This window comes from Bos indicus x Bos taurus, chromosome 27 (assembly GCF_003369695.1).
Source record: "Bos indicus x Bos taurus breed Angus x Brahman F1 hybrid chromosome 27, Bos_hybrid_MaternalHap_v2.0, whole genome shotgun sequence".
NCBI lineage: Eukaryota > Metazoa > Chordata > Mammalia > Artiodactyla > Bovidae > Bos > Bos indicus x Bos taurus.
In genome coordinates, this window is record NC_040102.1 from 578,533 (window position 1) to 590,114 (window position 11,582).

The 11,582-nt window shown below is 47.9% G+C and overlaps 1 protein-coding gene across 1 annotated transcript in view; it reads right to left on the reverse strand.

The window, feature by feature from the left end:
* ERICH1 (glutamate rich 1) overlaps positions 1–10,279 on the reverse strand; it is a 33,424-nt gene extending 23,145 nt beyond the window's left edge. The window contains exons 1-2 of the mRNA XM_027530023.1: positions 10,238–10,279; positions 1,622–1,768 (exon numbers count right to left, since the gene is read on the reverse strand). Coding sequence (XP_027385824.1) covers positions 1,622–1,768; positions 10,238–10,259 — 169 coding nt within the window. The 5' untranslated portion in view covers positions 10,260–10,279. The remainder of the gene's footprint in view (positions 1–1,621; positions 1,769–10,237) is intronic.
* Between the last annotated feature and the right edge of the window lie 1,303 nt (positions 10,280–11,582).

Below are 11,582 nucleotides of genomic sequence, written 5' to 3' on the forward strand. Positions count from 1 at the left end.
AGCGGAAATCAACTCAACATTGTAAAGCAATTTTCCTCCAATTATAAAATAAATTAAAGAAACAAAAAAATAGGGAGGCATGACTGGGGATAACTGTAATGGATATGGGTTTCTTTTGGGGTGATAAGAATGTTCTGGAGTTACTGGTATCCTTACACAACATAGTTAAGTATATTAACAATCACTGAATTGTGCATTTTGAAATGGTTATGGTTAACTTTAGATTAAATGAATTTTATCTTTTAAAAAATATGTTGCTGCTGTACATTGCATGGAGTTTTCAGGAAGGCAAATAAGTTAGGCTCATTTGCATCTGTAACAAAAACGAAAACTCCCAGAAATGCCTCCTCTACTCATTGCCTGAAGCCGTGAGGAAGGGTGGGGGATCCTACCCACCAGACTCTGCCCTCAACCCCCAATCCAAGGATCCTTGAGGCCAGAGGGTACTCTGCAAGGGGAGGAAAGGCAGGGTGTCCAGAAACAGAGGGACTAGATGCCCCCCAGGACCTGATGAGACCATCCTAGCCACACCGTATCCTTCTCACTGCTCCCCCGCCCCCTCCCACCCAAGTTTAGGCCATGGTAGGTGACCAGTGTACCCTGTGTGGGGTACACAGAGGCTATGACTCAGATAGCAAGCACCACTTGCAGGGTCTGTGGTCTGAGAAGCACACAGGTGGACAAACACCAAGACCACAGCTGAATCCCACCTGCAGCACCCTCACATCTCTCCCGGCCTCGGCACCACGCTGGCCATGCAACCTCTGCCCGGACCCTGTCCTAGCCTCCAACGGGACCACACAGCTGCTGGCACCAGCCATTACAGTGTGGCTCACATGGGCCTTCACAATGAACAACAACTGCCTGCTGAAATGATGTGGTCCAACCTGGAGCTTCTGAGGAAAGACACTGCCCAAATTATTGCACTAATTATTGCACTCCTCTAGGGAATCTTCCAAACCCAGAGACTGAACCTGCATCTCCTGCATTGGCAGGTGGATTCTTTACCACTGAGCCACCTGGAAAGCTCATTAGTGAATAATCACTGTTAAAACCGTCAGGTTAGAAAAGGAAAGAAAACTCATATGGTCATCTTGCTGTATGTGTCTGGGTCCTGATCTCTTCCTATCTCACCAGTCGCCCTAGATTAGGACCCACCCTAAAGGTCTCATTTCACTCCATCTCCAAACATGGTCAACATCCTGAGGTTCTGGGGTCAGAACATCAACACATAAATTGTAGAGGGTACAGTTCAGCCCAGGACAGGACTGTCTTTGAAAGGGAAGAGCACAATAAACAGCAGCCACTATGCTCGAGTGTGACTCCAGGGCTGAGAGGCTGAGAGTCCCTCCTATACCTCTGGCTCTCCGGCAGAACAGCGGCACGAACACTGTGGGCAGCGGTCCTGGGGCAGCAGGGCCCAGTCACTGCACCCAGGAACAGCATGGAGTTGAACCCAAAACAGTGATGAACCTGACCCTGTCCCCAGCTGGGGGCACTTCTTCCCTCACAAGTGAAGTAACCATCCCCAAAAAGTCTAAGCAGAATGACCCCGTTGCGCCCGTGATGGTGCCACAGTGGCCTGAGACCAGCATTCACTCTCCAGGGAAACAGCGCTCACCTGTCTCAGGAGGGACACTCTGGCCCTTCTCTCTCTCAGGAGCCCCTTTCTCAGGTGGGTTTCTGGAGGCTGGAGTCACAGGGGCCTTCTTTTCTTGGCTGTGTGAAACCTCAGGATAAAGTTTCTTCAGTACTTTTCCAACAAACACTACAGAAGCAATCAATTTGCAAAAGAAAGGAAAGTATTACTGATTGAAGTTTTATTTAAATTGCAAATGAATTTTATATAAAACAAGACATATCATGACATCACCATCTCAGGGCTAAGTGACTGCCCCTCCACAGGACACAAAAAGGGTGGTGCCTACAAGACCCCCAGCACTGTCCCCATGAGGGTCACCCCCCCAGCACTGTCCATCACAGCACCCCCACTACTGACCCAATCACAGGACCCCCAGCACTGTAGGCATCAAAGGCCCCCCAGCACTGTGTTTGCACTAGGTACCCCCACAGGTGTGAGCACAGGTGGGCAAGGTGAGGCTGGGAACTGGTGGGGCACGTGGGCTCACAGTTCTGTTCTTCCTCCACCTCGTCGCTGGTTGACTATGAGCTGTTTTCAGACCCTGGTTTGTGGTCCTGGGCTGCAGAGCAGCCCTGGAGAGGCTGGGTCCATGCCAGTTCATAGCAGACAGGCTGGGCAGACCCAGGGCCCCCTCTGGGGCCCCCACAGGGACAGCATAGTTGGCACAGTGCCTACAAGGATGCAGATTCTTCACTTGGCTTATCTCAGGGCACTCTCTGCCCTGACTGGAGGGGAAGCGCTGCCACAGTGAATAAACATTTCTGTCCTGATTTAAGTGTGAACAACGAGCAGGGACAATCTCAAAAGAGCAGCCAAGAAAGATGAGGGGAAAGGTTAATCCAGTGAATCTGTTTTGAAGTGAAATGAAGTGAAAGTTGCTCAGTCGTGGTAGACTCTCTGTGACTCCATGGACTATAGCCCGCCAGGCTCTTCAGTCTAAGGAATTCTCCAGGCAAGAATACTGGAGTGGGTAGCCATTCCCTTTTCCAGGGGATCTGGATCAAATCCAGGTCTCCTGCATTGCAGGTGGATTCTTTACTGTCTGAGCCATCAGGTAATCTGTTTTAACCTCATTAAATTTAGAAACAAATCAACAGAGAGAGAGAGAGAAAACTGCTCTAGTGACCAAGTACCATGGGGCAGAAACCAAGAGCAGGACTCTGGAGACAGGCTTGAGGTATTCAGACGACAAAGTGGGGGACAGACATTAGGGCCATTGAGGAGGCGGTGATGTGAGGAGGGGGAAGTGAGAGGTCACGTGTGACGGGGCCGCTGAGCCCCCTGTGGGTCATGGAGGGCAGGCTCCTGTCCCCCAGAGGGAGCACAAGCCTAATGGCATAGACCGCTCCTCCTTTCACCCTGTGCGCAGATGGCCCTCACTGCAGAAATAAGCCCCTCCAATTGGTGCTAGTTGGAAAACACACAATTTGGGTCTAAAAACACAACAGGCCTCCTGAGAAAGCTACTCAAGTCCAGGTGGTGTTCAGCCAGGCGCCTGGGGGGAGCATGGGGTCCTGGTGTCACCCGTCTACCCACCCCCGGGAGCCCCTGCAGGAAGAAGCCAGTCCTCGCGGGGATGCCCTCATTTCCCCGGCCACGCGGAGGCCCTGCCTCCCAGCTCTGCCAGGTTGGGCAGCACAGGCCTGTGAGCATGTTCCCCAGGCCACTGCGGACGGCCAGGGCAGCACCTGGGTCACAGGGAGGCGGTCTGTTCCATTAGGCCAGCACTCCAAGACCTGTCCAAAGGGCAGGTTCCAAGTTTCCAATAGAAACTGAATGGTCACGTGCATTTCCTTAAATAGCAGAGGGGAAAAACTTCTACTCCAGAAAACCGGGTGCAATTTCTGGGAGAACCAAAAGCAGCTGACAAAACCCTAACCAGTCATCCTGCTCTAAAATGAACTTGGGGACACTTGGAGCCCGAGAGCCACCTGGGCTGGCAGCAGCTGATGCAGGCATCCTGCTGAGGTCACGGCTGAGCTCTGCACACACATGTGTGTGAACACATGACTACACTACAGGAAAACCAGACATGGGTCATCACCAAGCAGCGCGTGCATCCACTGCGGAACACCACACAGCCTGAAGGAACCAAGATACACCGCAATCCCAGGGAGAAACCGGCACGACCACCAGGAAACACTGAAATGAACCAGTCACCTGACAATTTTGCTTCCACTGGTGCCCTGACAGTGGCAAGGGCGCGGCACATAGCAGGCCGGCCATGGGCGGAGACACGGGCTGTGTGGCTGCGGCACTGTCCCTGAATTCAGCGTGTCACCTGCACACACTGTATCTATGACCTAGCTGGCGGCCTGTCTGCAAAGTAGGTCTTGAGGCCCTCTGGTCTCCACTCACTGCCTTTTGGTGTCTCTGCATGACCCTGGGGTGTGGGGGTGGGCCCAGGCCTGCAGCAGGTTCAGGATATGTGGTCCTTCCTCAGGGACAAGACTCAGCCCAGAGCCCAGGCTGGGAGCTCCAGGGCTAAGGTCCCGGGGCCAGTCTCTGGGTCTCTGACTTGGGTGGGGTCTGACGGCTTCAGGCTTGCCTCACAGCTGGCTCTGGAAGCTGATAAATATATACATGTCTCATACAGGCTTCCCAGGTGGCTCAAAGGTAAAGAACCTACCTGCCAATGCAGGAGACAAGGGTTAGATCCTTTGGTTAGGAAGATCCCCTGGAGGAGGAAATAGCACCCTGCTCCAGTATTCCTGCCTGGGAAATCCCATAGACAGAGGAGCCTGGTGGGCTACAGTCCATGGGGTTGCAAACAGTCAGACATGACTTAGTGACAAAACAACAACACATGTCTAAATACTTTCAGTTGTCACAATTTAAAGCATAGTCTTTTAAAAAATAATGATTTTAATTTTCCAAAATCAACTTTAAAAGAGCCATGCGTAACAAACAAAGTAATACTTTCTACCAGCTAATACTGCTGGAGGAGTCCTCAGTGAATTTCACTTCTTATTCACAACACAGAGAATAAGACCACTCAATGCATGAACGTTGTCCTCTAAAGAAAACAAGCTGTCAGCGAGGACCTGCCCCCACCCCCACCCCCCATCAGCTCATCTGCTTTTCAAACGGAGGATGGGGTCACTCCAGTGCAGTCACAGAAGGAGCTCATAGTTTACTTAAATAGAAATCACTAGCTATTAATATTTTATACCAAAAGAAATGTGCAGCCACTGGACTCTAACTTCTTGGAGCCTCTAGGGCTATGAAGGACATGGGTGCATGTGAACTGCCTACCAGTTTACTACAGATAGGGACTTCTGGCCACAGCTATGTAGGGATTCAAGTCAAAAGCAGAACAGAAATGAGAGGTTACTTTTTTCAGGGTACTGGCACACAGTAAAGCATCATTTTTAAAATGCATCTGTCACCTTTGGTTTGTTGAAATGCACCTTGTGACTGTGTGTATCGGTGTTTGTGTGTGTTGCCTACTGCAAATGTAGCCCTAAAAATCAATTTAGGTGTTAAAAGTCTCTTTTGTGTTTAATTTACATTGTGCTCAAAAACAAACAAAAAAGAGCTGGGTGCTCAGGTTCAGGAAGGCAGCTCTGTGTCACCACAGGGACCCAGTGACCTGCCTCCTCCTCCCTCCTCACACCTCGTCCTCCTGCTGTGCCCCTACCCCCTCTCCCAGCAGCAGGAGCAGGTTCTAACTTGAAACTCTGGTATCTGTCAAAAAGTAATCAGTAGAATATAAAAAAGCAGAACGGACATGGATGCCTGCAGGAGATGAGTACAATCACTACGCAGATGGGCGCCTGGAGTTGGGACACAAGAGACACAGCAAAAGGTCACCATGGAGAAAACCATCTCGTCTGAAGTTAATAGGATGGAATACCAAACAGAGAGATCAAGTCTCTGTGTCACAGGGGAATCAAGCCATTTTGATATGATTTTCAGAGAGGACTGTCACCCACACTTGCTGTTTCAAGCTAAAGACATAAGACAAAGAAAAATAAATCTTCAGTCAAGTCTTCTTTGGAAATTAGATACCTGGGAAGGACTGTGAATACATGTACCTCAAAAGGAAATAGATGGCTTGATTGCTGGTGGTAATTCAATTCTGACCTCTTTCACACAGCTACATGTTTAGAATCTAACAGCTGGGGGTAAAAAAAGGCAGGGGTCTGCTCCATGTTTAACAGAGGTGTTAGTGGCAGTATTTCAAGTTATTAGGCCTCCTTCGCGGTGGTCTTAGGAAGGAGGGTCTAACAGGCCCCTGCCTGAGGGACTTGGTTCCCAGCACTCCTCCCAGAGGGGAAAGCCTCCTCATCAGGGGATCTGGGTGAATATATTTTCTATTAGAAAAGGCTCTCATAAAAACAAAAACAACGGAAATAGAACTTTTTCTTCCAAATAGAACTTTTTCTTCCATAGCGTTCCACTCTGAAAAAAGACAAAGGAAAATGAAAACTATGCGTTTAAAAAAAAAACCCTCTTGAACTTTGAGGCCAGTAAGTTACCCCATCAACATCAAAAATATTTTCCTTTTCCTTAAAAAAGTTCACTTTGATGGTAAAGTAACACACATTTCCCTCAACATCTATGTTCACATCTACGTTCATACTTTATTTAACATGGATGTAAAACTACACATTTCTTTTTACTACATTTATACTGGAGAGCTTTCTGGTAATAGAAATGATATTGATTCACTTGTGATTCTCTTGCCATATCATCCCTATGAACCACTGTCTCTCAGAAAAGCACAATTCTCAGAGGACAAAAAAACATGTGTAGAGCTAACCTGGAGACATGAGGAAAAAAATTAGCCAAAAAACTGTATTTTCAAGGGTGGATGTTAAATGGAAAGCAGTAAAACTGATGGGGCCACATATTTATAGAAATTACACAAAAATAAAGAAGACCCTAAGTATTAACAAATAACTTTAAAAATGTGATTTCTAGATATTTCATTATGATAGAAAGCTACCAGAACAAACAGGTTTATAACATACCTTTTAAAAGTGATTATCTAATGGAAAAGTGATTATCTAGAACTTAAAATGAGAGTTGGCAGGCTTTTTGAAATCATATATAAATGAATAACTACTTCTGAAAATAAGATCAGAAATGGAATTTCATTGAACTTTCCCAGTGGCCAGTTTGATCACAGCCTCCCAACTATAGCCTGGCTTGGTAGAGAAAATCTTCCAAAACAAACACACACCAAGAAAATCATAAAGAAAAGGAAGAGTTCCCCAACCTCAGTAAACAGTGACTCAGATGATTCCCTTTTCCACCTGATATCTGTATAGCTTAAGAGACACTTTAAATTTTCTTAAGTTTAAGGTACTTCTTGGAATCTTAAACAGTATTTTCAATTTCCTATTTTCAGTAAAGTAATATTTATCTGCCAACCTCTCTATAGCTTTTTCCACCACAATATTCAATATGGGTTTTTTGTCCTGTAATATGAAAAGGCTGCCTAGGAATAAAGGAATACATTGATAATAGTATTGTATCAATTCACAAGAAAGAGAAGCTCAATATATATGCAAATTCAATGATAGTTTCTTAATGAGTTTCATCATAGAATTATAAATGGAAAAACAATTAGCTAAGATTAAGCAAGAGTTGGCAAGCTTTCTGAAATATTAATTAAGAGGAAACTAGTTCTCAAAATAAGACTATAAATAGTATTCAAATGGAACATAACTGGAATCCTACTCCATGACCAATCTGAGGTGGCTTCCCCATCTAAGCAGTAGACATACACTAAACACTCAGTTTCTCACAAAACTTTAACACTTAAAAATATTTCAAACTCTGTCCAAAATTTTTCCTCACAGTTTTTTAGCAGCAATTACTATGCCATTAGCCGTTCTGAAACATTTTAAGTGCACGTAAGGCTGTGATCATTTTGTGCGGAGAGCAAACACTGTTCTTGTTTTGTCACCAAGACACGATGCAAGGGATCTGGCAGGGCAGGCTGAGGGGACACTTGAAGGCAACTCAGAACGTTGCCACATCCCAGTTGGAAGATAGAGGAGACCCCGTTCCTTCTACTCCAGTACTGTTACTGAGGTGCAGTGTTCTCCTACAGAGGAAGCAGACTGGGAATGCTATCTACTTTTCTCCATATTCTGCCTTACAGAGAAATTAGTTTCCTTATTTTACGTAAATATTAACTATAGTTGCCACTGGGCTTTTCCTTTCAAAGGGAAAAACACAGCATCTGTTTTAATGGAGAGAAGGAAAGAAAATAATCATGGCCTGAACTAATCCAAGTAAAATGAGAAACATATCCAAAACCTTCACCTTTACTTGAAACCACACAACTCCTAGAAGAAAACATAGGGAGAAAGTTCTTTGACAACAGGAGTCTTAGTGAAGATTTTTTTTTTTTGATTTGACACCAAAAGCAAAGACAACAACAGTAAAAACAAAAGAAACTAAAAAGCTTCTGCAAAACAAAACCACCAACAAATGAAAAGGCAACCTACTGAAGGGGAGAAAATATTTGCACACTATAAATCTGATAGGGGCTAATATCTAAAATATATTAAGAACCATGCAATTCAGTAGCAAAAAGGCCCCAAATAATCTGAGTAAAAAATGGACAGAGAAACTGAGCAGACATTTCTCCAAAGAAGACATACAGGTGGTCAACAGGTACACAGAAAAGATGCTCAAGATCACTAATCATCAGGGAAATTGAAATCAAAACACAATGAGATATCACCTCACACCTGTCAGAATGGCCATCATCAAAGAAGACAGGAAATAACAAATGTTGGTGAGGATGTGAAGGAAAGGAAACCCTTGTGCACTGCTTGTGGGAATGAAAATTGGTGCAGCCACTATGGAAAAGAGTCTGGAGGATCCTCACAAAATTAAAAATTAAACTATGATACGATATGCAATTCCACTTTTGGATCTGGGTATTTATCCAAAGAAAATGAAAACACTAACTTGAAAATTCAGACACATGTACCTCAATGTTCACTGAAGTTATTCACAATAGCCAAGATATGGAAACAACCTACGTGTCCGTGGATGGATGAATGAGTAAGATGTGGAATACTATTCAGCCTTAAAGAAGGAAAGTGCCATTGCCAATAACACAGATAATCTTGAGGGCATTACACTAAGTGGAATAAGCCAAAGAAAGACAAATACTGTAAGATCTCACTATTTGTTGAATCTATAAAAAAAAAAAACAAAAAAAGGAGCTCATAGATATAGAAAACAGATTGACGGTTACCAGAGGTGATTGAGGGATGGGACAAATTGATAAAGACGGTCAAAAGGTACAAGCTTCCAGTCACAAGTAAATAAGTCCCAGGATGTACTTGTACAGCATGGCGATTACTGCTAACAGGCATATTTCCTAAGACAGAAAGTAGGTCCTAAAAGCACTTATCACAAGGGATTTTGTAACTATATGAGGTGATGGATGTTAGCTTACTGGGTGATGGCTTTGTAATATGTAGCCCATCATGTCACTATGCTGTACACCTAAAACCCATACAGTACTGTGTATTGATCATATCTGAATAAAACTGAGGAAAACATAATCTTCCCTTTTTTCTAATTTTAATGTTGATGATATAGGGTAATGAGAAGTTCGCTGAGCTTCTCAAGTGTCTGAAGTTCCCTGTATCTCTGACATTCATTCTAAAGCATGTGCCAGGTTAGCCAATTAAATGTATCCATTCTGCCTTTGAGTGTTGGCTGCTCTGCCCTGTCTGACTCTTTGGGACCCCATCAAGGACTGTAGCCCATCAAGGTCCTCTGTTCATGGAATTCTCTAGGCAAAATAATGGAGTGGGTTGCCATTCCCTTCTCCAGAGAATCTTCCTGCACGGGGGTCAAACCTCCGTCTCCTGCATTGCAGGTGGATTCTTTACAGTCTGAGACACTAAGGAAGTCCCATTCTGCCTTTGGTGCTGGTTAAAAATATGCCACCACTTAATAAACACTAGTTAAGTCCCCAGAAATTGAGGGTCCCTGCACTTAAATGGTTTGAGTCTGAATGTGGGGTTTGGGCAGGTCTTCACACCTGTCCCCTATAGTCTCAGGTCCCAGACTCCTACAGCCGCCATCCCTCACAGTCCCGTATCCTCACAGTTCGCGTCCCCGCAGTCCCGCGGCCTCACAGCCCCCGTCCCTCACAGCTCCTGTCCTCACAGACGCCCTCCCCGCCTCTCAAAGCTTTGTGTTCCTCACAGCCCCCATCCCCACAGTCCCGGGTCCCCACAGACCTTGTCCTCACAGCCCCCATCCTCACAATCCCGGGTCCCGGCCCCGACAGCAACCCCCACACCCCGCGCCATAGCCCCCATCCCTCACAGTCACGGGTACCTCAGAGCCCCAGTCCTCACGGCCATTGTCCCCCACAGTCCCGGGTCCCGATCCCCACAGCAACCCCCACGCCCCACGCCATAGCCCCCATCCTTCACAGTTCTGGGTCCCCACAGACCCTGTCCTCACAGCTCCCTCGTCCCTCACAGTTCCCGTCCCCACAGCCTCGGGTCCCCACAGTCCCGAGGCCTCAGACTCCCCATTCCCCACAGCGCCGGGTCCCCTTCCCCCAAAGCCACCGGTCCCCCGACACAAGCGGTCCCCGCCTACCGTGCCTTCGCAGCGCAGCCATGGCAAGCTCACGACCCCGGGGATCCCAGCCCAGGCAGGAGCAACTCTGCTGCACTTCCGGCCTCCGCCTTTGTAGACCCGCCCACAACAGCAGGATTGTCCAATCAGGATCCGGAACCTCTGCCGCTGGCCGCCAATCAGTAGCGCACCGGCTGCGGATTGGCTCTTACGCGCTCCGGGCACGGCCCGCGGGCGTTAGTACTCTGAGCATGCTCGGAGGGAAGGGCGTGAACCCGGGAAAGCGGATAAGGACCGCGGAGGAATCTGCGGGAGGGGATGAGGCGTTATGGGCTCATCTGAAGAGCGTCACTGGAAGGGGGTGGGTACGTCAGCGGGAGGTGTATGGGGTGTCAGCAGGAGGGGAGTCAGGGACTGGGTCATTGGGAGGAGGTCAGCGAGGGGCGGGATTGTGCTCCTGGGTGACCGCCCGCAGTGTCATTCTGGGTCCCAGCGCTGCACAGGGATGCGGGCAGTAGGAAGGGTCCGCTGAGCGCCCACTGGGCCAGGGCCCTGAGGTGCGAAAGAAACTGGGACTAAAAGCAGAAAGGAAACCGGGAAGAAGGAAACTCGGGGGCCGCCCACTGACCCCGGACCCTTGTGGCGCGGATCCCTTCTGCCCACTGTTAAGATTTGTGCTTTGTGCTTCCGTCCAACCATCTCACCTACTCCGGGACCTTGGTTTATAGTTTACTCCTCTTCCTTGAGTCCGTTTCTTGGAGAACATTATTTCCTGAAAGCCTGTCTGTGTGGAGCCCTGCTGTGGAAGCTGGGGTTCCTCCTTAAGAGCAGGGAAGGGGTTTCAGACTGGGGAGAGGGGTGTCAGGAAGGCCTCCCAGAATGTAATTTGAGGGAGCAAAACTCCCGATGTCCAGGCAAAGGGCACTCAGCAGAAGCCCAGGCCTGGAGCAGCAGGCCCCAGTGCGACAGGAGCCCAGGGAGGAGGGACGGTGACAGAGCCCTCAGGCAGGAAAGCAGGCAGTGCTGAGCAAGGTCGTGTAGGTGCAAGGATTAGGGGAAGGATACGCTGGTTTGCAGCAGAGGAGTGAAACTATCTGACACCCACTTTGAAGAAGTTGCCTGAGCCACTGAGCTGAGAGCAGACTGTGGGGAAAGCAGGGGCACCTCGAGTCCACGGCAGTGAGAAGGACATCGGTGGTTAACACCAGGGTGGTGGCTGTGGGAAGAGGTGGTTGGGTCTGGATACGTGTGAAGATAGGGCAAGAGAGGTTTCCTGACTGACTGAGAGTGGCTGTGGCAGGAGAGGGGTGGCCTGGCTCCAGGTTTTGGTCTAGAAACTGGGAGGCTGGAGTGGTTCCGAGGATTT